Here is a 22,570-nt window from a genome sequence, read left to right on the forward strand (position 1 = left end):
CCAGAACGAAGGACCTCGCTGCTGACCGTGGGGACCGTGGAAGTGGGTGTTTGGTTTTAGAGTCTCCCTTTTTTTTCAAATGTTTTCCTCTTAATCTTATTCACCCTACGGAGCTTCCTTGGGATTTGTTCTTTGGGCGGAAAATGTATACGATCTTAACTAAGTGAAGTGCTTAACGGGAAAAAATCTACAGGATGGAAAGATAGAGGATGAAAGGGAGAGAAGAGAAAGGAAAGGGTTTAGTTTCGGTTTTTGTGTTTTGTTTTGTTTTGCTTTTTTTTTTTTTTTTTTTGGTGTGGCTTTCAAGAAACTGCCGCTAAAATGAAGGCGATGAACCTTCAGTAGGTTTTTTATTTTTTCCTTTGCCTGCATCCTGGGCCCTCTCCGCCGTTGCAGAATGGGCCCGGGGGTGGCGTTGACGGCGCCTCTGAGGTCACCCACCGAGTCACAGGGCCGAGGCCCTGCAGAATCCCGGGCGGCTCACCTGACCGCACCCCAGGCGCGCGCAGCCGGGGAGCCCTCAGGGACGCCCTGCCCAGCGCGCCGGGGCGGTCCTCCGACCTGTTGTGCCAATCGGGGAGGGGGTGGCCTTGCGCGGGACTCAGAGAGTGGCCTCCGGAGAGGGAGGGGGCTTCCTTCGCGCTGCAGGCACCTGCTCCCCGCGCCCCCCCTACCCCCAGCTTCACCTCCCAGTCTAAGGGTTTGGGTTCTTTGCCCTCACAGGTCCGCTGGCGCCTTCCTTCTGAGGACGACCCTGGCCTTGACCAGCAGAGCAGGGGACCCAGGCCAAAGCAGGCTCCCCCAGGCCCCGCGCAGCCCTGCGCGCCCTCCCGCGCTCCTCCGGCCGCTGCCCGCCGTCGCCCTCGCGCGCCCCCGCCCCCCGCTGCGCGGATGCCGGCGCCCGGCCGGGGCCCCCGAGGGCCGCCCCTGACCATGCCCGGGCGCCGGGGGGCGCTGCGCGAGCCGGCTGGCTGCGGCTCCTGCCTGGGGGCGGCGCTGGCCCTGCTGCTGCTGCTGCTGCCGGCCGGCTGCCCGGTGCGGGCGCAGAACGACACGGAGCCCATCGTGCTGGAGGGCAAGTGCCTGGTGGTGTGCGACTCCAGCCCGTCGGCGGACGGCGCGGTCACCTCCTCGCTGGGCATCTCCGTGCGCTCCGGCAGCGCCAAGGTGGCCTTCTCCGCCACGCGGAGCACCAACCACGAGCCGTCCGAGATGAGCAACCGCACCATGACCATCTACTTCGACCAGGTCAGCCGGCCAGCCGGCCGCCTCGCCGCCCGCCCGGGTTGGAGGAGGCGGGGGCCCGGGGGCGGGGGCCGGGGACTGCCAGGCTCTCCCTGCCTCCCTGCCCTGCCCTTCTCCTTTCTCCCTTGTCGAGGAAGCTCTCTTTACCATTTCCCGTTTTCCCATCGTAGCCGTTTTAGAAGCATCAGCTCAGTTCGCACTTGGATGACGGACAGCCCCTTAAAGCTGGGAGATCTGAGGTGCATTTCCCAAGGAAACTGCCCATTTTACTTTCCGCTGGGGTGAGGGCTGTCATTTGTGGTGGATGGGTTTCAGTCGCCCAGGTGGCCAGCTTGGGGGTTGGGTGCATCGATCACACACCCAAAAAGAGAGTTCCCAGGCAGAAAATATGTGCTTATTGCTTACTTGGGGATGGTTCGGGGAAAGGATGCTTATCTTAAAAAAAAAAAAAAGTCGGGAAGAAGGTACGGCAACAGTAAGGATGGTTATGTAAGTAGCAAACAAAATAGATTGTGGTTATAGACATGGAATAGATAGGAAATACAGTACATACATTATAATGTACAAATATACACAGCACATAAATATTATATATACTGCAGTTATATAGATTAAGAAAAAACCAAGTAGGATCAATGACTTCTTACGTTGTCCCAGGCCACTTCACTTCTCTCACTTGGTTCAAAACACAAGGGTCAGTAAATGCTCAGACGTTGGCAATCCCTTCTCTGGGTCGTTGGGCTCACGATTGGGGGTTGTGACCTTTCTCTCCAGCCCTCCCGTCTGGGTTTCTGTTGTTTTCCAGAAACAAGTTGAAAACATTATAGCGGCTCCCAAACTTTACCTGCTCAGCCCCCTCCTTTTGCCTAAGTGCTTGCCACTAAAACAGAGTGCTGGGCTTGCCCACCACACTGAATCGACTTCCCTTCTGTTAGCCAAGCCTCACACCCAAGTCAATCTGCACACACCACTGCCTCGTTTTAGGCCAGAGTATTAATTTATTTTAATCCTTGCTAAATATTCTCTACTTGAGATTTCGAGGTTTGGGAGAGGATCTTTCTTTAATCTGTTTTTCAACAGTTTTTTAAAAAATAAAATTATTTCTTTTAATGATGTCCAAATACAGCAGACAATAACGACATGGGTATTTGCTACCTATTTACACTATTAATACGTTCTACTACGTTCTTCTTCGTGCGCTATTAATAGTCATCGCCCGAGGTCCCGTAAGTAGTTTTCACATCGTTGCTAATCCATCGTTTCATTTGGTGAGATGTAGGGCAAGGCAAGTTGTAGGAAGGTTCTAATTTTATAGACAAGCCAACTCTGGCAGAGCAGGTTAAATATGTCCCCCTGGTTCCTCAGGTAGGGAACAGGGAAAACCTGCTTCTCTGGGCTCCTTGGGTGTTCTTTCATCGACAGCAGGGCCTTAAATTTACCAGTTTCCTGGATTTAAAACTGATGGAAAAGAGTTGAGGTAGTGGAATTGGGAGAAACAGCTCCAAGGGCTTGGATGGAGAAGGCTTTATTCTTTTTTAAAGTGTCGTGAGGCAGACTGAGAGCACTGGCTTGAAGAGACGACAGGCATTGTGAGCACAAGGTCCGGAACAATGGAGCCCTGAGTGCTTGAGCCCCACAGGCGCGGGGGTCTGAAGTGGCGCCCTGAGCTCTGGCTGGGCTGGCTCAGGCTTATTTCGAGTCTTTACTGCACTACTTGGGGCAACATCCCACACTGCCTGGGGGGGGGGGGGGGGTGCGCGACACTCATCCGTGATGAGTGAATGAGGAGTAACAGCAGAAGGTGTTCGGCTGAAATTTATTTTCCGTACAGATGACGGGATCCCGAGTCTAGGGTTTTATTGTCGCTGGCTGCCGGTTTTAAAAGCTGAGAACACTGAGCAGGCCATTTGATTGTTCTAATTGGCTGTGCCTTTGTGTGAGTGGGAATGGGGACAGGACCCGGACACAGTGGTCAGGTGCTGCCTTAACCGCCTGAAAGGGAACCGGGTCATAAGGAAGGGTCCTCCACTCTTCTAGTTCTGCTTATGACATTGTAACACCCTCATCCCCCTCCCGTTTCATTTGAGGGGGAAAAAAAAATCCTCTGCAGGGTCATGTGACCTCGTAGCCTCCGGTTAATTTTGTCATTAGTCTTGCACGCTCCCTCCTGCAGTTCGAGCTCAGGGTATCCAACTGCTGTTTGCACTCCCTTCGTGTCCTCCGGCTTTTCTGCATGACATCATAGCTCAGGCCAGGGAGCAAGCACACCACTCAGTGCAGGGCGCAGAGAAACAGGTGCAGCCCCCGCTTGCCCGCCCTGTGGGTCTTCCCCTCAGCGCCTGAGATGAAGCACTTATTGTGCTCTGCTGGGCTGCTGGGGGGGGGGGGGTGCGGGTTGCCCGGGGCTGGGGCCACATGGAGAAGCTCACACACTCCATTCTCTCCTTGGAACGTGGAGTGAAGTTCCAAGCTGGAGCTGCTGCAAGTTATCCCACTGAGTTGGCCTTGACAGTGACTCCCCCCATGGCCCGGGTCTCCCCGTGCGGTACGGCACAGCCCTGTTTCTGTGAAGCTGAACTTCTGTCTAACGCCCTAGAATCCCCCAAATCTGAACAGACTCCGTTTTGTTTGTGTTCTGATCTTACTGCCTCCCACTCCTTCCTCCCTGCCTGGCCCCCCACATGTGACATTTGCATGCACTTTTTCAATCCACAAGCAGGATACGGTTTTAAACATCTTTGTTAATTGCAATCCATTAGGATTCTTTTACAACCCCTTCCTCGGTGCAGGGCACTTTCCCACCGGCTGCTCCCCGGGGGCCGCCTTGGCACGCTGCCCCGGCTCTGGCGCGGCTGCTGGAGGAACTGGCGTCGGTGGGTGGTTTTGCCAGTCTGGGTAAAACAGACACTGAGGAGGGGCTTGCTATGTTTGTGCTGTATTCCCTCTTCTCTTTCAGGTATTAGTAAATATTGGCAACCATTTCGATCTTGCCTCCAGTATATTTGTAGCCCCGAGAAAAGGCATTTATAGTTTCAGCTTCCACGTGGTCAAAGTGTACAACAGACAAACCATCCAGGTGGGTAGCTTCGAGGCTCTCTGGCCCCTTTCAGCATCGGACTACTGATGCCCCTTGCGATAGGTCCTGGCACACCCTCTGTGAACTTGCGCCAACCAGGGGGCCGGCTGGCCCAGGGCCCTCGGCGCAGAGCCTGCCTGGTCTTCTGGGCCAGGCCCTCGGTGGGGCTCCATTGGCCAGGGTGGGCCGCGGGGGGACTTGAGGACACGTGTGTGCAGGTGGAGTCCCCCACGATCTACTGACCTTTGCCTTCTGCTCTGCAGGTCAGTTTGATGCAGAACGGGTACCCAGTGATCTCAGCCTTTGCGGGGGACCAGGACGTCACCAGAGAAGCCGCCAGCAATGGCGTCCTGCTGCTGATGGAGAAAGAAGACAAAGTGCACCTCAAACTGGAGAGGGGCAACCTCATGGGGGGCTGGAAATACTCCACGTTCTCGGGCTTCTTGGTTTTTCCTCTATAAACACAGAGCCCCCAGACGGTGGGGAAGTTGCGATCTGGACCCAGGACTCCGCCCTTCCTAACACCCTGAACTTGCCAGAATAGGACCACTTGCTTCCAACCTCCGTCAGACTGTTGAGGTAGAAGAATGATTTCCTTCTAAATCTCCAGTATTTTCTTTGAAGATTGACCATTCCTCGGGAACCTGGCTTCTAATTAGTTTTAGACAACAAGGTCTTAAGGAGAAATGAAATTATCGATTTGAGCAATTTGTACCTGTGATTGTAAAGTCAATACTGGATTTTATTGTCGGGACCGTGGACTTTTCTTCCTTTTGTTTGTACGCTGTGTTGTTGCCCCAGCGAGGAGTGCCGTTGATCTCCAGGATGGATTGCAGGTTGTTGGGCGGGGCTCAGAGCAAGAGCCTCAGAAATCACCACCCGCCAGATAGCCCTTGAAATGTGTTCTTTGTGTGTCTGTTCAGCCTTAAGGAAAAGAATGGCTTCACTTTCATTCTGTATTCCCCCCCCCCGCCCCCCCGGGGTGGCTGGGAGGCGTCTGGTGGGGGAAGGGGACATTGTGAATCTGTCAAGAAGTGCTTTATCCGGAGAAGCAAATTTTGCACGATGGGACTGCGACTTTTGCTTTGTATTGTTTACGTGTGTGGGGGGTTTTTTTGTTTTGTTTTGTTTTGATGGTGGTGTTCTTTTTTTTCTGGAAAAGCTTTACTTTTCTTTCCACACTTGCTCTCCCTTCTGATCCTTATTTCTATTTTTCATGCTGGGATGGGGGAGAGAAATGTATGTTGAATTCTTGAATGAGACCAAACAAACAAAACAAAACAAAAAATACCTATGTATTTTGTTGTGGATGAGACCGCACCAAACAGAAGGTACCTGTATCTCAGAGTCCACGTAACAGGTGGACAGTTCTGCTTCTTCTTTCAAAGAGATTCTCTAAGATGCACCTTTAGTAAGGAGCTGGATTTTTTTTTTTTTTTTTTAATGCTCTGGAATACTTTAAGAACTTGCTATTCCTGGGTGGCCTGAACCATGTAAGATGAGCATGAGAGCCGTAATGACCAAGCCTCTTAATAAACCATGCTTCCTTGGCCTGGTGTGCCTGGGTCTTCCCAGCAGCCTGTCTTCATCTGTCTGCATCCACTTCTGCGTGAGTAACCCGGATCAGGGGTGTCAAATCCAACAGGACGGGCTGCTCTCCCCCAGAATCCTCTGCTCCGCCAAGAAAAGAGGTGTGTTGACATTCTCTGGGAGCACCTGGCGAGAAGGCACCTGGAAGTCATCGCGGTTACAGGTATTGGCAGAGGCCCCCTGGGAGCAGCTTTGCAAAGCCTTCCTGTTTGGGCCCCTCCTGCAACTATAGTGTTAAGATACGGCTGGGAGTTGATGGGTGCAGGATTCATATGCCAAGGAAATGTTGCTGATCCCAAAGCAATCCAAGAAGAGACCTCACAGCGGATGTTAATTTGTCCTTTGTGTAACAATGTAACCAAAATATTGATGATAAAAAGTCATAATTTAAGATTCAGAATAAATGGGTTTGATGTCTGGCTTGCTCTTCTCCCTTCACACTGTCTCCTGACCCCTAGAATGTCTAGAAGCACAGGCCAAGGATCAAGGACTCGGGAAGGGAACACCACGCACTGTACCTCTTTACAACACACACCCAAACGCACACTCCCACATGGAGATCTAGCTGTGGGTCTAGATGGAGACTGGACTTAAATACATTTCAATTTATACATATGTGTTTTTCACACAGGAAGATTTTGGGAGGAGATATTATGTGAAAAAGACAGCCAATGCTTTATGGACAGGCAGTCTGCTTTTATCACATAGAATCCTTGATGTGCTACAGGGTCCAATCCAATATTTCAATCAGAGGACATGGATATAAAAGAAACTGACATTTCAGTATAGCATCAATTATTTCTAGGGTATGTATGAACATGGGGAAGCATAGAGTTCCATTTTCAAATAAGAAATGCAGCTAGGATTATAGAAATAAAAAAAAATCTGGTTTGATGAAGGGTCTAATCTTTACTGAGCTTAGGTGGACAGCAAAATAGGATAACTCATTGATCTGATTAATTGGAATTAAAATGCTATTACATTTCCTTAGGCAAAAAATCAAGAAATATCAAAAATCATGCTGGGTATTTTGGCTCTGTGATCAGGAGACACACTGCTAAGTATGAGCCTTGTTTATGAAGACAGATAACACCAACAGTTCGATGTTAGCGGATATTTTTCATGTGTGTTTTACTGCCCTTAGTGAGTTAGTCCTCTGGTCCCTCATTGTTTAAACCTTCCGTTCAGTGTTCGGTTTCAAACAAGCAGCAAACTTCATTATCAGATCATATCATCCCTTCAGAGATCGAAAGATATATGAGTACGTGTTATTTTTATTGCTTACGGAAATGTAATGCATATATTTGTTTGTATTTACAGCTTTACTACCTACAGGTTGTTATTTGGTTATGCTGTCTAATAAATAAGTTATTGAATTGATCAACCTAAAAATAAGTATATTTCAGGAGTTTGTTTTATATTAGGAAAACAGCTTCATTCTCTTTATTCCACTCCTGTTATTTATTTATTTATTTATTTATTTATTTCTGTCTGTTTGAGTTGGATGCAAATCACTACATTAGAGAAAAGCCACCACAGCTGAGCCGCTGAAGTCGTCTGCTGCCCACTGTTACAGCTGTGTGGGTGGTTTGACCAAGGATCTTTGAGGGACGTGAAGTTCTCGTGTATGGTCTATAAAAATAAATAGGTCAGAGCAAAATTTGCAATCTATTTTCCTTTAATTGTGGGAGGGGGCAGAGTGACATCTGGAACATACACCATCTGATCTGTGTTCCCTGGCTCTAAGCCTCAGTTTCCCCCACTGTGGACCGAGTTCAGTAACCCCCAAGCCTCCTGCCCATCTCACACAGCTATCATGAGGTCACACAGATGAACTCTGAGAACTGCAAGGCACCATGGTTACCAGAGGCATTAGGTGGCAGGGAGGGTGTTTCCAGAAGGTCATAGTTTTCAACATGCAGTTTATCAAAAATCTTTAAAGTGAACATCCGACAGGAGGACTCTTTCGTGTGAAAGTCAGTTTCCATATTTCCTACGAGCTTATTAAAACAGTAGCACTCTGGAAGCTTAATGTGATTTTTAAAAATTTTTAATGTTTTATTTTTCTCTGAGAGAGAGAGAGAGAGAGGCACCGTGAGCAGGGGAGGGTCAGAGAGAGAGGGAGATACAGAATCCAAAGCAGGCTCCAGGCTCTGAGCTAGCTGTCAGCTCAGAGCCCGACAAAAGGCTCTAACCCACGAACCATGAGATCATGACCTGAGCCGAAGTAGGACGCTTAACCGACTGAGCCACCCAGGTGCCCCAAGTTTAATTTGATTTTTAAGAATGATGATAATATGAATATGTCCAAATCTCTACATTTTCATATTAACTCAATTCTGAGTTATGTTCTTTGACTCTCCTACGTGGCTCAAGCCCACCTTTCTGTTCCAGTACGCGATATCAACATTTTACAAAAATATATAACTGTAATATTTCTAACACGAGTAAAAACCGAGTTATCGACATTTTGGCATAATAGCGAGTGGGACTAGCTGATGAATGTTAATCTTACTAAAGTGTAAATACTTTTAAAACAATACTATTTTTTAACTTAAACTATGTTCTAATTTGAAACACAACCCTGGTTCAACTCTAGGTCCTTAGAAACTATCTTTACTATCTATAATTCCTGAACCTATTTTGCATCCTAATATTTTTTATTTATGAACTCATGTATAATGAAATTATTTACATTTAAAAGTATGTAATTACTATGACTTCTTAGCGCTAAGGTCATAAACACCTCAAATACTGGCATGAAAATTCACGGAATCCTATAGAGACTACATATTTACTTGTTTGGGGAAATTTTTTTTTAAAAGCAAAATCTAGTTATATCAAGCATCAGAAGAGTTTAAAAAGATACATAAAAGCAAACCAAACCCTTTTCTGAATCCTTAATTTTATTTGTATTATTTCCCTGATATCTCATCAAGGAGATTGGTATCAAGTCACATACATAGTAACATGGATATCATTTGCCCATAAATACATGATCGTATACGTCTGATTTTTTCAGTGAGTAAAATAAAATGCATAGATAGGTGATGTTCTTCTGGAACCTGGAAATAGGGGAGAGGAGATCTTGATGAATCCCTTTACACAAGCAAAACAAAAGCATGGACTGCTCCCGCATACCTCGTATATAGCAAAAGGAGCAAAGACTACGTTGTCAGTTTGTGTCCCCGTGATTTTGTAATCTTCTAGAAATGAATATTGCAATAAGATAATGTTGCTGTGAATAAATAGTGAATGCTCATATTTCTACAGCATAGGAAGTATATAATAATCTAATGCACATACATGAAAAGTTGTTCCATTCATTTAAGGTGGTGTCAATAAAAGATGGAACTCATAGAAGTAAGTGACATTGAATTATTCTAAAGGTTTGTCTGTGACTCTGTACAAACACTTGTAAAAAATATAAACCTAGACTAACCATGGAACTACAGTGAGTTTTTTGCCATTTTATGTTGTTTATGTAGGAATTTACTTGTCAATGGGGCTCACACTTTGCTACTAAAATAGGATATTACAAATATATTCAACATGTAAGAGCAAAGCCTATAAATTCTCATAAGACTCTTAAAATTAATTTTCTTGGCATTTAAGGAGCATGCACACCAAAGATAGTAAAGGTGAACTCCAATTTCCATTTTGGTTTTATCACTTTACATATTTTGTGCTCAGAATGGTGTTTTTTTTTTTTTTTTTGATGAAAACCCTGTGAAGATGTTAACTGCTAATGACTACGTCCATTAATCAAGTATGTTTATGTATTTGCTTAGCCTTTTAAGACATAATTTTTGCGGGTAGTTTTTGCCAAAAGGTATGTTTACTGCCTTTGAAGATGGAGAGCTACAATTCATTCACATTTAGATGTTTTAAGTGTCTGTTTGTTACATAGCTGTCCATGATGTGATTGGTCAGTCCCGTCCTCACACCCGTTCCTTCAAAGATAGAAGAAAAGTCTTTTTTTCAAAATTCATTTAAATTCTATCTGATGAATATCAAGTTTAAAAAAATGTTGTGTGTGCTTGTATAATAATGTTACACCAAAACATGAATTCTGAGTAAATGAGCTTTCTTTCCATTCCCAAACCCAGTAGGGTAACTCGAAATTTGTAAGGGCAAAAGCCATGTGGTTTTACCTCCCACAGATAACCGGAGCTCTGTTTTATCTTCCTAAGTGGATTTTGCTGTGGATTTCCATCACCAGAATCACTTAAATGTCGCCAGCATCATAAATCATCATCTTCATCAGCTCGCCCACATACACTCACTGTGTAGTGTAAATGAGCTCCTTGACAACTTAATTTGGAAAAGAAATCTTCATTCCCTCCTCTGAATGCCTACAGCAGGACCCCCCGGGGTCAGAACGCTGTTTTGCGCAGGAGCTATCCTCACGGAATGGAACCTACTTATTAATGAGCCCCTACGAGCCTTGTGACCTGACTAGCTACGCCTTCACTTTTATTATTGTTCCCTCATAGTTTTCAGGAGTGCTGAGTTCTCTTTTTGAATTTGTTTCAGGTGGCAAAAACCAAAACCAAAACAAGCCCTGCCTGAGATGGAGAATGTGGAGAATGTTGGCAATGCATTTGGGTTTGTGTAACTCCTGAGCATTTTTGCTTAAGTCTGTTTACTCTTAATTTATTCATCTTCAAATGCTTCCATAAATTTCTTACACTCTCTAAAGTCCAGTAGGATATAGAGCATCGTAACATCTCCTTGACTTTGTCCTAATATGAGCTTTCATTGTGACTCTGGGCACTTTGCTATGGAACTGACTTAAGAATACTACTTTGGATATAATCAAAGTAACCAGAAAAATTGGCAAAGATTCCTTATTACTGGAATTCCTCATTGGCAATGTTTTTTGACACGGATTTTTTACACTGTTTTGCATACATCTTAAAAATCCCTATCAGCTTTAAAATTACATGAAAAAATATGAGTATTGAGGTAAAATCAATATTTATCTTTGAATTGCGAACACATCTTTTTTTTTTTGCAATCATGTTAACTATTAGGTCATAAGTGGTATACTTTTAGAGAGGAGTTTATTACTGAAGAACAAATATAGGACATGAAAATGTGATACTATCATTTTTTTTCATATTCCCAAGTACCATGTTGAGATGCTGTAGCATACTTCTGTTCTGGAACTATAAATTGTCAGTGGAAAAAGCAATTATGTTATTTATAAGAAGAAATCCATTCTTTTGTGATCAAGGTGTAGATGTTTCTTTTTCATTCTTTAACATTTACATTTTGCTGCTTGGGGGCTGGATAGTGTGCTTAGGGTTGATGATCGAAAAATAAAGACACACATTGTGTGTGCCAAGAGTTTACAGTCCTTGCTAAAAATATAGCCTGGTGGATATCCGGGGTAACCTCATGGTGAGGGGTAGACTGGGGTGAGCTTAGGAGGAACCTTAGAAATTTGACTGTATTTTTACTAAAGGGAAAAATGTAATTTGCATCTTTCACACACCAAGAGGAGAATGCTATTTGGGTGTTGACATTGAATACTGAACATCCATTAATCTTCCAACCAGAAGGTTCCCTGTGACCTCTCCTCCCACGCTGAATGGGGTTGGGTATTTGGCAGACATATGGCAGACTAGAGCTCATGAACCAACCTTGAACGTATTGAAGTGGAATGGGACAGATATGGGGAATTTCCATTGTTTTAACACATGAAGGTTAAGATATAAGAGCCCTTTTTTACAGTTTTATTTCTGTTTGCCTTGTGTGGTGAGTTGCTTGAGAAGACAGAAGGCATGCTAGAATTAGTCAAACCCTTAGAAGACAGATCTAAATCAAGATACAAATAAGGCGTGATATGAAGTCCATCACGAACAGAGCTGGATGGAGGACCTTACCTAGCATTTTGGCATATTTTACAAGATATTAACTCCATGAATATAGGTCTAATGTAACACACACAAAAAAATAAATGTGAAATCAAATTGCACTGGTAGAAAACATGAATTCTGTATGTTTTATTAGCTAATCACAAATATATGTGTGCTTATGGGTATGCGAAGATTGAATATAAAGCAATAGTTCTAGTCAAAAGTTACCCGCGTCAAAATGCTTTGCATATGCTTCTAGCTATGCCAGCCCTGGAAACTTGCTATCATGGAAGAGGGAGTTGATAGATGAGGTACGTTGGCTTGGGTACATGGACTTCTACTAACTGACCTCAATTCTTGGGCCTTTTTCACATTTTATTCCTTGTATTCAATCTTAGGAATCTGTTTCTCCAGAAGATGGAAATTACATCTGGTCTCCCTGACAGACAGAGATTGAGAACTGTTGAGAATAATTAAGCCATCTGGTGCTATAAACCCAACAGAAAGCTATGATCAGTGGATCATGGTCTAATCTAGTCTTCATCCATTGCATCTGAATTACCTTGGCACAAGGGAATGACAAGGGGCTGGATTTTCAGTGAAGATTGTTACATCTCCCCAATCATTTAGCAGGCAAAAGGCATGCATGCATCGGACTGTGATAATTAGGGAAGACGTATTCTCCCCCAAGGCCTATTACATTTGATACTTAATTTTTCCTTTTTTTTTAATGTCTCAACAGTGACTGTCGTGCGATACTGACTTCCATTCTTACTAATTCCTGACTATGTTCACTAGAAGAAATTCTTCACTAAAATCAATTTTCTTTTTATCTCAATGAAAAATGGAAATGAACATAAATTCATTTTGTGCTGTTTTTTGTTTCCAGAATTGTAGAAAGATTTGTTTCAGGAAAAACTCCCCAATAGATGGTGCTGCTGCTGTGATTTAAACCATTGAATAATTAGTATGCAAAAGAGCTCCAGAGAGAGACCTCTGGGAATTCCCTTACATCAAGTTATAGAAAGACGAAAATGTGGCTTCAGTTTTGCTAAACGCAAATTGACATAATTGTATAATTTGAAAACTAGACAGAATTTTTGAGCTTTTGAGGTCAAGAAATTACTTTTTATCTCCATTGTTCATATCACAAGTATATTTGAAACATAACCACCAACAAAATTCAGCGTTGCCAAAAAGTGTACTGAGTGGCCTCTAAGTTTCTCTACCCTCATAATACTTCAAGGATCTATCAGTTAAAGCTCTAACTTGTGAATAATATAGTACAAATGCAAACTAGAGTGCTTCCTTCGTATTTATGGGGAAAAATTGCAGATGCAGGAATCATACCGGCAGAATGATGCCATCCCTGCTGTTAATGAGAACCCATAATACATCAGCCCTTTACACACGCCATGCACTGTGTCTAGTGCTTACAGTCACCTTTCCATTTAATCATTATGAGAATCGTACAAAGGAGGCACTATCGTTATTACCATTTTACAGATGATGGAGAATGCGGTTTGAAGCGATTCAATGATGTGGTCAAGATCTCATAGCAGATGAGTCACAGAGGTGGGAATCTGACTACGGGCTTCATAACTTCATAACCTGTTCCCTCGTCTGTTGTATTTTACTGTATCTCAGAATGGGAGCTAAAGTAAGAAAAAGATTTTCTTGAAGAAAATCTCTGTATATGCCATGATTGATCAACATTGCTTGCATCCTAGTTGTTTCAGTAAAACTCATTGTTAAAAAAAGAGGACAATTTAGCTTTACATTCTACAAACAAAAATTGTTTGTTTGTCATTCATAGGTAGAGTTTAAGAAATAAAAGAGATGAACACATGGGAAGAGGAGGGGACTAGAAGAGAGGAAACGAAAGAAGGGGAAACCAAACACAAGGGACTCTTAAGGATAGAGAACAAACTGACGGATGGAGGGGGGGGGAGCTAGATGGGTGATGGGTATGTGTGAAGGCACCTGTACCGAACTCTACTCCTGAAACCAATATTGCACCGTGTAGTAACTAACCAATATTTAAATTAAACCAGCAGGACAACAGGCTGCTTGACTGTAATCATAAGAGAAGAATTACAACAACTGCTGTGAATTGACTCACCTGTCCTATCAGAAACACCACAGTTTGAGCCTTCACTATTTTCATGCAGAAATTGATACCGGAAACCTTTGTTTCCCTTTAGAACTGCACCGAAACTTTTTGCAAGGACGGAACTGAAAATACACAAACACATAAATATAAATAGCTCATTTCCTCAACAATATTGTATATTTTATAAAGGACACAGATCCCTCTCTCGATTTCTAAAATAAAATCTAAGAAATCGAGGACTCAAAGTAAATAAGGTAGGCTTGAATTGAGCATCTTGCCTCAAAGCTGTTCATGAAGCTTTAAGCTTAACCTCTGGCTAGAGAACTCGCTTAGAACATGGAGTCAGGGAGCTTTTAAGAGATTAGATCTCTTGCCCTGAGAGCATAGTTAGCTTTAAAATTAGTTTTTAAAATTAAAACTAATTGAACAAAATTAAAGTCGATTTTAAAAATAGCAAATGTCATTTGGTTGGATTAAATGTTTTTACTATATTCTGATCAGAGGAAAATACATTTAAGGAGTCAACTGGTAAAAAGGCAACATCAAATATGTCACCAAATGTGTTTCTGAGAATTTTGTTTTATTTTTTGACACCTCTCATTTTATCTTTTATATAGTGACATATTATATATAAGCATAAAATATTTATAGAAAATACCTATTTACCTATATCTTTTTATATAATATAAAATATTAGAAGTGCCACATTTCTATTCAGAAAAGTAAGGCAAACTGCACCTTTAACAACTTAGTATTTGTTTACAATAAGAGTTTTATTCTTGGTGAGTGATGAAGCGGTATGTTTGATGAGGTGAGTACCTACTGTGTAAATAGTACTTGTCTGGGTTATTTCCCGGGCTCTCCCACCGGATACAAAACCTCAGACAGACCCTCCACTTCTTGATACAACTGAAAATAAGGTAGATTAGCTAAAAGTCTGACAATTACATACAGGGATATTTTACTTTCCAGCGCGAGAAGGTAGTTAAAAAAATAAAATTGCAAATGAACATAAATTAAACATAGATTTTGATAATGGAAGGTTTCTAAACCAGAGATATTGATACTTTTCTAGGGACGACTTGAGATAGGCTAGTGAAATTAAATATTATGAAGTTTATCTTGTTGGGCTGGAAGACAGCTAATGTTACTTCACAATGGCCCTGCTGAGGAATGCGCAGCTGGGGTTTACTGATGGTATTTTGGCATCACAGAATCGACCCTGCCAACCCTGGTGGTTATTCTTTAGTCAGAAAACAAGGTAAGAATTCCTCTAATGTGATGCGTCTCGCCAGGCTTCGGCCACAGAAGGTGAGGAGCCAACGCTGTTCCTTCTTGCCCTTCTGTATGGTTGTGGTGTTTTCATTCCTGCAGAGTTTGAGAAAGTGCATCACCTTCAGTGCACCAGCTTTTACACCAAGAATATACATTTGGGAATTAAAATCACTCTTGTTTATTAGACAGAAATATCAGGGCATATTGCTGCTGCTGATGATGATATGGAGATTTAAATGTATACTTGAATAAGGTAGCTGGATAGAGAGATGATAAATAGATAGATAGTAAGATAGATACATAGATAGATAGATAGATAGATAGATAGATGATAGATAGATAGATAGATGATAGATTAGATAGAGATGATAGATGAGAGATGGGTGATGGATACATAGCTACATAGATGATAGATGGATAGATAGATGATAGATACATAGATAGATAAATTGATAGATACATAGATAAATGATAGATGGATAGGTGAGATGGTAGAAGATAGATAGATGATAGACAAATAAATAGATAATAGATAAATGGATAGATAGATATAGGTAGATTACAGATAGATGATGGATGGATAGATAAATAGATGGATAGATAGATAATAGATGACAATAAGTAGATAGATAATAGAGATCAAACATGGCAGTAAAACAAACAAACACCCCATGTATTTAGCTTTCTTTAGGTTTTTGCATTTGTGATACTTGCCTGACATGCATGTGCTCTAACAAAGAGTTAACAGACTAAGAACTCTAGACGGATAAATGAAAATGGTATCCAACATCTTTTTGGAAACTTACAACCTTAGAGTTAAGTAGTAGGTAATGGTTAATAATTTCTAAGTAAAAGAGGTTACTGAAACATTAATTATTAAGACTATACTTAAGTTTTTATAGTTTGGGCTTCTTATTTTCATATGGTATACAGAAGCTAAATACATTGGAGTCTGTTAATAAGCATATTCTTTTTGTCACAGTGAAAAAATATACTCTAAGGAAGAATATACCTATAAAATTGTGACATGTGTGTTCATAAAATTTGGCAGTCTGCTACAATTCACAGCTATTATTTCCTAGATTTGCTGTAAGAAAGTCAAGGTTACTAATGGCTAAACACTACAACCAATATGTGAAAATAAAACTACTAGTGATAATCACGGTGAAGGGAAACATTGTATGCCAAGGGTGCATGGTATAGAGGGTGTGTGTTTTTTGGGGGGCAGGGGAAGAGTAATTTTGTTCTAAAGTAAAAGGTGAAAATAAAGGACAAAAATGAATGTATAAGAAAGTTCCAGGCAGGGAGCGCCTGGGTGGCTCAGTCGGTTGAGCATCTGACTCTTGATTTTGACTCAGATCATGATCCCAGGGTTGTGGGATCAAGCCCCAAATCAGGCTTCGTGCTGAGAGCATGGAGACCTCTTGGGATACTCTGTCTCTCTCTCTCTCCCTTTGCCCCTCTCCCCCAAGCTCTCTCTTTCTGTCTTTCGTTAAAAAAAAACTTAACTAAAAACTAAGAATATTTTTAAAAATAGGAAAAGAAAGTTACAGGCAGTCTGAGAAAAAGGAATCTTGAAAACGGAATCTTGCCTTGTCAAATCTAACCTGGATAAGATTAGGTGGTTTTATATGTAAGGTTTTTTTTAAGACTTTTATTCTTAATAGTACAGAAATGCAAAACTAGAATTTGGCTTTTTATCTGTTAAAACAACAAAGCATTCTTTGATTATTGTTCTTCCCTGCAAAAGTTTGTTGTTGATTGTTTATTTGTTTGTTTCTTACCTTTGTACGTAATCTACCTAGGAAACAAATATTCATGTCTTACCTGAACAACTTCCCATGCCTTTTATTGATTTTATTGCATTCTTCAATACTTAAGAAAACTGAATATTCTCATATTTTTACCGAATAAAGCTTTTGTCTTTTTTTTTTTTTTTTCAGTCTTATTACTTTCTATGTTTACTTTTGGATTATTTTATTGTTACTTTGGTTAGTAGGTGGTTAACTTTATTTTTAGACCCAGGATCTTATTTATTCAAAAGTTCAAACCTTTGGACACTTTTGATATTTTCCTTCCCAAGTCAAATTCTAAACTGTGAAATCTTTTGTAATCTCAAACTGACTTTGAGATTTTGCAGAGGGTCCCTGGAAAATCTCAAAGAACTTGTCTTTTCATCTTGGAAAAAGAGTAATTAAATTTACTTGATATGTTCAACTGCATGAAAATTATTTTCAAATAGGAAGAGATGCTTAAACTTCCCCATAGGTTATATATGGATGGGTGAAGGTAAATAATATAACTATTTCAGAAACTATATGAGGTTCTTAGAAATTTGCCCATGGCCCTGCTCTTCATGATGTGTCCTGGTATAATGTCATCAGTCCTACTTCTGGTTATTATTTAACAATGTTATATGCCACAGAAATCACCAAATTTCTAACAATTCGGGAAACAACAGATGTTGGTGAGGATGTGGAGAAACAGGAACCTCTTACACTGTTGGTTGGAATGCAAACTGGTGCAGCCACTCTGGGAAACAGTGTGGAGGTTCCTCAAAAAATTAAAAGCAGAACTATTTTATGACCCAGAAATAACACTACTAGGGATTTATCCAAAGGATATAGGACTGCTGCTTCGTAGGGGTACATGTACCCCAATGTTTACAGCAGTGCTGTCAACAGTAGCCATATTATGGAAAGAGCCCAGATGTCCATCAACTGATGAATGGATAAAGACGATGTAGTTTATATGTACAATAGAATACCATTCGGCAGTGAAAAAGAATGAAATCTTGCCATTTGTAGCAACATGGACGGAACTGGAGGGTATTATGCTAAGTGAAAGAAGTCAGTCAGAGAAAGACAGATATAATATGTTTTCACTCGTATGTGGAATTTGAGAAACTTAACAGAAGACCTTGGAGAAGGAAAGGAAAAAGAATAGTTAGAAACAGAGAGGAAGGCAAACCACAAGAGACTTAAATACAGAGAACAAACTGAGGGTTGAGGGTGGGGGGAGGGGGAAAGGGAGAGGGCAAAATGGGTGGTGGGGGCATTGAGGAGGGCACTTGTTGGGATGAGCATTGGGTGCCATATGTAAGTGATCAATCACAGGATTCTACTCCCGAAGCCAAGAGCACACTGTATACCCTGTGTGTTAGCCAACTTGACAATAAATTATACATATAAAAAATAAAAAAAATTAACATTAAAAATTAAATCAAAAAATAAAAGCAAAAATAAAAAAAAGAAATCACCCAATTTCTTTGTCAATGTATTCTCACCAGATCTTTAGCCACAGTCATTTAAAGTCCTTTGACATCCACAGCCAGGTTTTGTTTCGCTCTGATTCTTTTCCAAAAGTTTTTGCAATCAGCTGCAGACTAGAACACTTCAGCTTCAATAAAAAGGGGCTGTCTCAGAGACCCATAGAAAAAATGATGACAGGTACCCCGGAATACAGACTCCTTGTGACCGTGCTTAAATGTATTTCAGACCACACCACTGGACTGAGTGAAGATTTCCAGTGCTCTGGCAGAGAAGCTGACAAGTTCATAAACTGCTAACCCAAGATCAAGCAGAGCAAGACCTAATTACATGGGACTGAATTAACCGATGAAGAATGATAATATTTTTTGACAGCCTTTGTGTGGAACTGTGCTTGTTCTTTCATGCTCCGTTTTCTGGATACGAGGAAGCGCTTTTGCTTTTCTCTTAAGCTATCTATAGTAACAATTTAGTAGATTATACTTGTGTAAAGAGCAATGAGTCATTTATCTTTTTCTCCCTGCTTGATCCCCCTAGGATTTGCAAACTCTTGCTGAATGTTCTAATTTTCACGGCAACATCATTATTTGCAGAATTTCAATAAGAATCTGTTCTCTTTATAACAGGACATAGTGAGAAAACAAAAGGTTATATAACCAAGGCTTTGACTGGCCTGTCATATTTGAGAATGATGTGCCTGGACTCAGATATGACCAGAAAATTTAACGGAACTAAGGTTGACTTTATGGAGCAAATGATTACAAAACTCTCTTAGAAAAAAACAGCCTGGTACCTGACTTACGGGGTTCCTAACCTTACAGCGAGGAAGGACATTTACTTCCCTGCAGTCCCAGGAACCTGAGGATATCTGGGGGACCTCAAGAAGAGAGAAATCCACCCAAATCTGTAGGTACTGGAGGTACCGATGGTGAGTTCTTGGCTTGTCTTTCTAGCCAAGAGAAGCTTCCAAAGAGAGGCGATCCATCCTGAAAAGTTCCAGCAAAGCAATCTTAAAAAGCTCTGTGTGGTCAATTACCCTTCTTGTAGCAGTTTTGCAAATATCAGGAGCAATCTAATGATATCAGCATCACCTGTGTAAACTTTGGTAATCTTTGATCAAAAACAGAGGAGACCGCAGAGGGTGGAAACTGGACTTGGTGACAGAGCCAGGTAGGATTTGGATGTGGATGACTGGAGATATAATGAGGCGTAGGATAGGATTAGGGAAATCAGGGATGCGGCATGATTTCTATCTTGCTAAAATCTATTCTTCGCCGTGAAAATCTGTTACACTTCAGATGTTGTTAAGCTCTGATTTGAAACAGAGCCATGTCTAATAGGTAGCAAATCTGTTTACAGTGTGACTTTCAGGGAGTTGGGAATGAAACGCTTTGTCTCTGCTTTCCTCCAGGAGGCATTGTAAATGAACAAATTTTGCCTGTCAAGACTGGCTCACTTTGAATTAATATGTATGGTTAGTGAGTTCTGTTATTTTGCATCTAACTAAACAGGAGTTTAGGTCCAAAACGTAGAACCGAATCTGCCACAATGACAATTTAATATTCCGTGTCAAATCAAATCTGATACTTGAGCCACGGACTCGTGGTGCTGATTGCGATCCCCAGTCCTGGCACTAGGGAACTGTGAAATATCATGAGCTAGATTTCCAGAAAACTCCTACTTCCGTATCCAGGAGATATGAAGAAGACAGTTTACTTACAGTATTAAAATGTTTTTAAAATCTTAATTGTAGTAATCATGCCTGCGGTTTTCCTTCATATTGCCTCAGATCTGAAACTGCTTCAGACTCTACCTAAAATAAAACACGCTAACATAAAAACAAAGTATTAACTATTAGCAGGTTTGCTTCATTGGCCTCTATATTATAACTCTGTCCCTCAGAAGCTAATCAACATCACTAATGTAAATGACTGGTGTTTATTAAAAGCTTGCCAGGCACCAGGTGCCATTCTAAGCATGGGATTATATCTTGTCATGAACCTGGTCTATATCGGAGAAACCTGAAGTACGTGCGTTAGTCAACTTGTTCACCATGGTGTGTATGCTGGCCACCCTAGGCAAGGTCTGAGCCCAGACTGAATGGCTCAGGATCCATATGATTATGGATTGTGGCATCATACCGTGTTGGGATCTGGCCTCAGACAAACTCGTAAGGGCTGAAAACTCCTTTCTCGAATTGATTACTGTGGCCAGAAGCCTATCTTGCAAAAGTTTTTCTTTTTGCTCCATAAATCAATTATTCATCACATTTGTAAGTTAAATATATCTGAGGTTAAAATTTATTTATGAATTTAATATTCTTTTGGCCACGTATAAAAGGCCAAATTAAATCCCAGCCTTGAAGTGCTCAACTTGATGGCTTAATGCATTTGCCAGCCAGACTCAAAGAGTTCACTTATTTATGTATCAGGGTTACGTCCTGGGGTGAGATGATGACATCGACACTCACAGTGTGGGGAGCGTGTGGTTTGGGGTGATTTTGCTACGTGGATCTCCAAGTAGCACTCTGCACAGTAGGTGTTGGGACACCAAGAGGCATAGGACCCCCAGAGCAGAGACACGCTGCAGGGGAGGGGAGCCTCCCTAAGGAGGGGAGGGCTCCTCCATCCTGCCTGGAGGGGAGCCTTCCTAAGGAGGTGCCGCTTACCTCCCGGGAAGGTAGAGGGATAGGTGAGATTTAATCACCACAACCTCCCTGAGGAGGAAAGCTGGAGCAGACTAGGAAGGTAACAGGAAAAGCTCCTGAGACGTGAAGAAGAATTTGCAATTTAGCTTAAAGGTTCATTCTTTACATTTTTAAGAATTAAAGTTTTTTTTAATGTTTATTTATTTATTTTGAGAAAGAGAGAGAGAATCTCAAGCAGGCTCTGTGCTGCTGGTACAGAGACCAATGCGGGGCTCCATCTCATGGCTTGGTTTATGAAATCCTGACCTAAGCCGAAATGAAAAGTTGAACCCTCAACCCACTGAGCCACACAGGTGCCCCAAGAATTAAAGTACTAAGATCAAATGTAAACATTCTGATGAGGCTGTTACGACATGGATACAAGAACGCATAGCTTGGAGAAACTGAATTGTGTGATGTTGACATTTATTGTTCTGCTCTCACGCCTTCCTCCATTGTTCTTTTTTCGTTTTTAAAAGTTTTTTATTTATTTCTGAGAGAGAGAGAGAGAGCATGAGTAGGGGAGGGTCAGAGAGAGAGGGAGACAGAGAATCTGAAGCAGGCTCCAGGCTCTGAGCTAGCTGTCAGCACAGAGCCCAACATGGGGCTCGAACCCATGAACCGTGAGATCATGGCCTGAGCCGAAGTCGGACACTCAACCGACTGAGCCACCCAGCTATGCCTCCACTGTCCTTTGTAAAATTGCACGCAGGGTGTCCCAGCTGAACACTGATGATGCGCAGTAACCACTCATTTGGTCCCACCCTGTCATAATGTATCACCCGCAGCTTATGTCATTTTCAAAGAAAAATTAGCAGTGTTATGGAAAAGGCAACTTTAGTCCGATTTTTAAGATAATTTGGAAGACAATGTATAAGCCATGTTGTATCTAAACAAATACATGTGATATATTTTGGTGGTTATATTTTGGATTCTATGTTTGACCATTCATTTCTTTAAAACTTGTAGAATATTTAAATATTTTCCCATTTTTTATTAAAACATAATGTACATAGAGGAAAACCCACCTTTTTAAGTTACTGTTCTGCGAGTTCTGATACAGTTATGGCATCTGGCTATCGCCATAGTCAAGGAACAGAACAATGTGATTACTCCTGATGATTCCAACTTGTCTGTTACAGTCAGCCTTCCCCTCCATACCTAAGTTCTAGAACCCACTGAACTATGCAGCGTTAGAGTTTTGCCACGAGCACTGGGTGTTATAGGGAAGTGATGAATCACTAAATTCTACTCCTGAACCCATTATTACACTTGATGTTAATTAACTTGGATTCAAATAAAATTTAAAAAATAAAATAAAATACATGTTTGCGTCTATAAGTGTTCATTTCTTCTAACTGCTAAACAGCACTCTATTTTTCAACAATTACTAACATTGCCATTATAAACATCCAAGGGCAGGTTTTATTTAAACCCAGGATTTCTTTACAT

The 22,570-nt window shown here is 41.7% G+C and overlaps 1 protein-coding gene and 1 long non-coding RNA gene across 4 annotated transcripts; one reads left to right on the forward strand and one right to left on the reverse strand.

Annotated features, from left to right (window-relative positions):
- Positions 1 to 891: 891 nt before the first annotated feature.
- Positions 892 to 5,454, forward strand: CBLN2 (cerebellin 2 precursor). Its single transcript, XM_039222175.1, has 3 exons — positions 892 to 1,248; positions 4,202 to 4,321; positions 4,585 to 5,454. The coding sequence occupies exons 1-3, from the start codon at positions 892 to 894 to the stop codon at positions 4,780 to 4,782; spliced, it is 675 nt and encodes a 224-aa protein (XP_039078106.1). The 3' UTR covers positions 4,783 to 5,454.
- Positions 5,455 to 8,918: 3,464 nt separating this feature from the next.
- LOC120223947 lies at positions 8,919 to 22,235 on the reverse strand. Of its 3 annotated transcripts, none has more exons than XR_005526417.1 (4): positions 22,147 to 22,235; positions 20,153 to 20,260; positions 13,898 to 14,010; positions 8,919 to 8,976 (listed from the first exon to the last, which is right to left on the reverse strand). It is a non-coding gene; the product is annotated as an uncharacterized LOC120223947 (long non-coding RNA). The 3 variants fall into 3 exon arrangements; XR_005526418.1 differs by lacking the exon at positions 8,919 to 8,976 and adding an exon at positions 13,203 to 13,430 and having other exon boundaries at positions 20,153 to 20,245; XR_005526415.1 differs by lacking the exon at positions 8,919 to 8,976 and adding an exon at positions 13,203 to 13,430.
- Between the last annotated feature and the right edge of the window lie 335 nt (positions 22,236 to 22,570).

This window comes from Hyaena hyaena, unplaced genomic scaffold (assembly GCF_003009895.1).
Source record: "Hyaena hyaena isolate Hyena2069 unplaced genomic scaffold, ASM300989v1 scaffold_1068, whole genome shotgun sequence".
NCBI lineage: Eukaryota > Metazoa > Chordata > Mammalia > Carnivora > Hyaenidae > Hyaena > Hyaena hyaena.

Bases quoted from the DNA above. Each gene is read 5' to 3' on its own strand.
- CBLN2 (XM_039222175.1), top strand. From the start codon at position 892: ATGCCGGCGCCCGGCCGGGGCCCCCGAGGGCCGCCCCTGACCATGCCC. The intron at 1,249-4,201 runs GTCAGCCGGCCA...CTTCTCTTTCAG, and splicing joins TGACCATCTACTTCGACCAG to GTATTAGTAAATATTGGCAA. The intron at 4,322-4,584 runs GTGGGTAGCTTC...TCTGCTCTGCAG, and splicing joins ACAACAGACAAACCATCCAG to GTCAGTTTGATGCAGAACGG.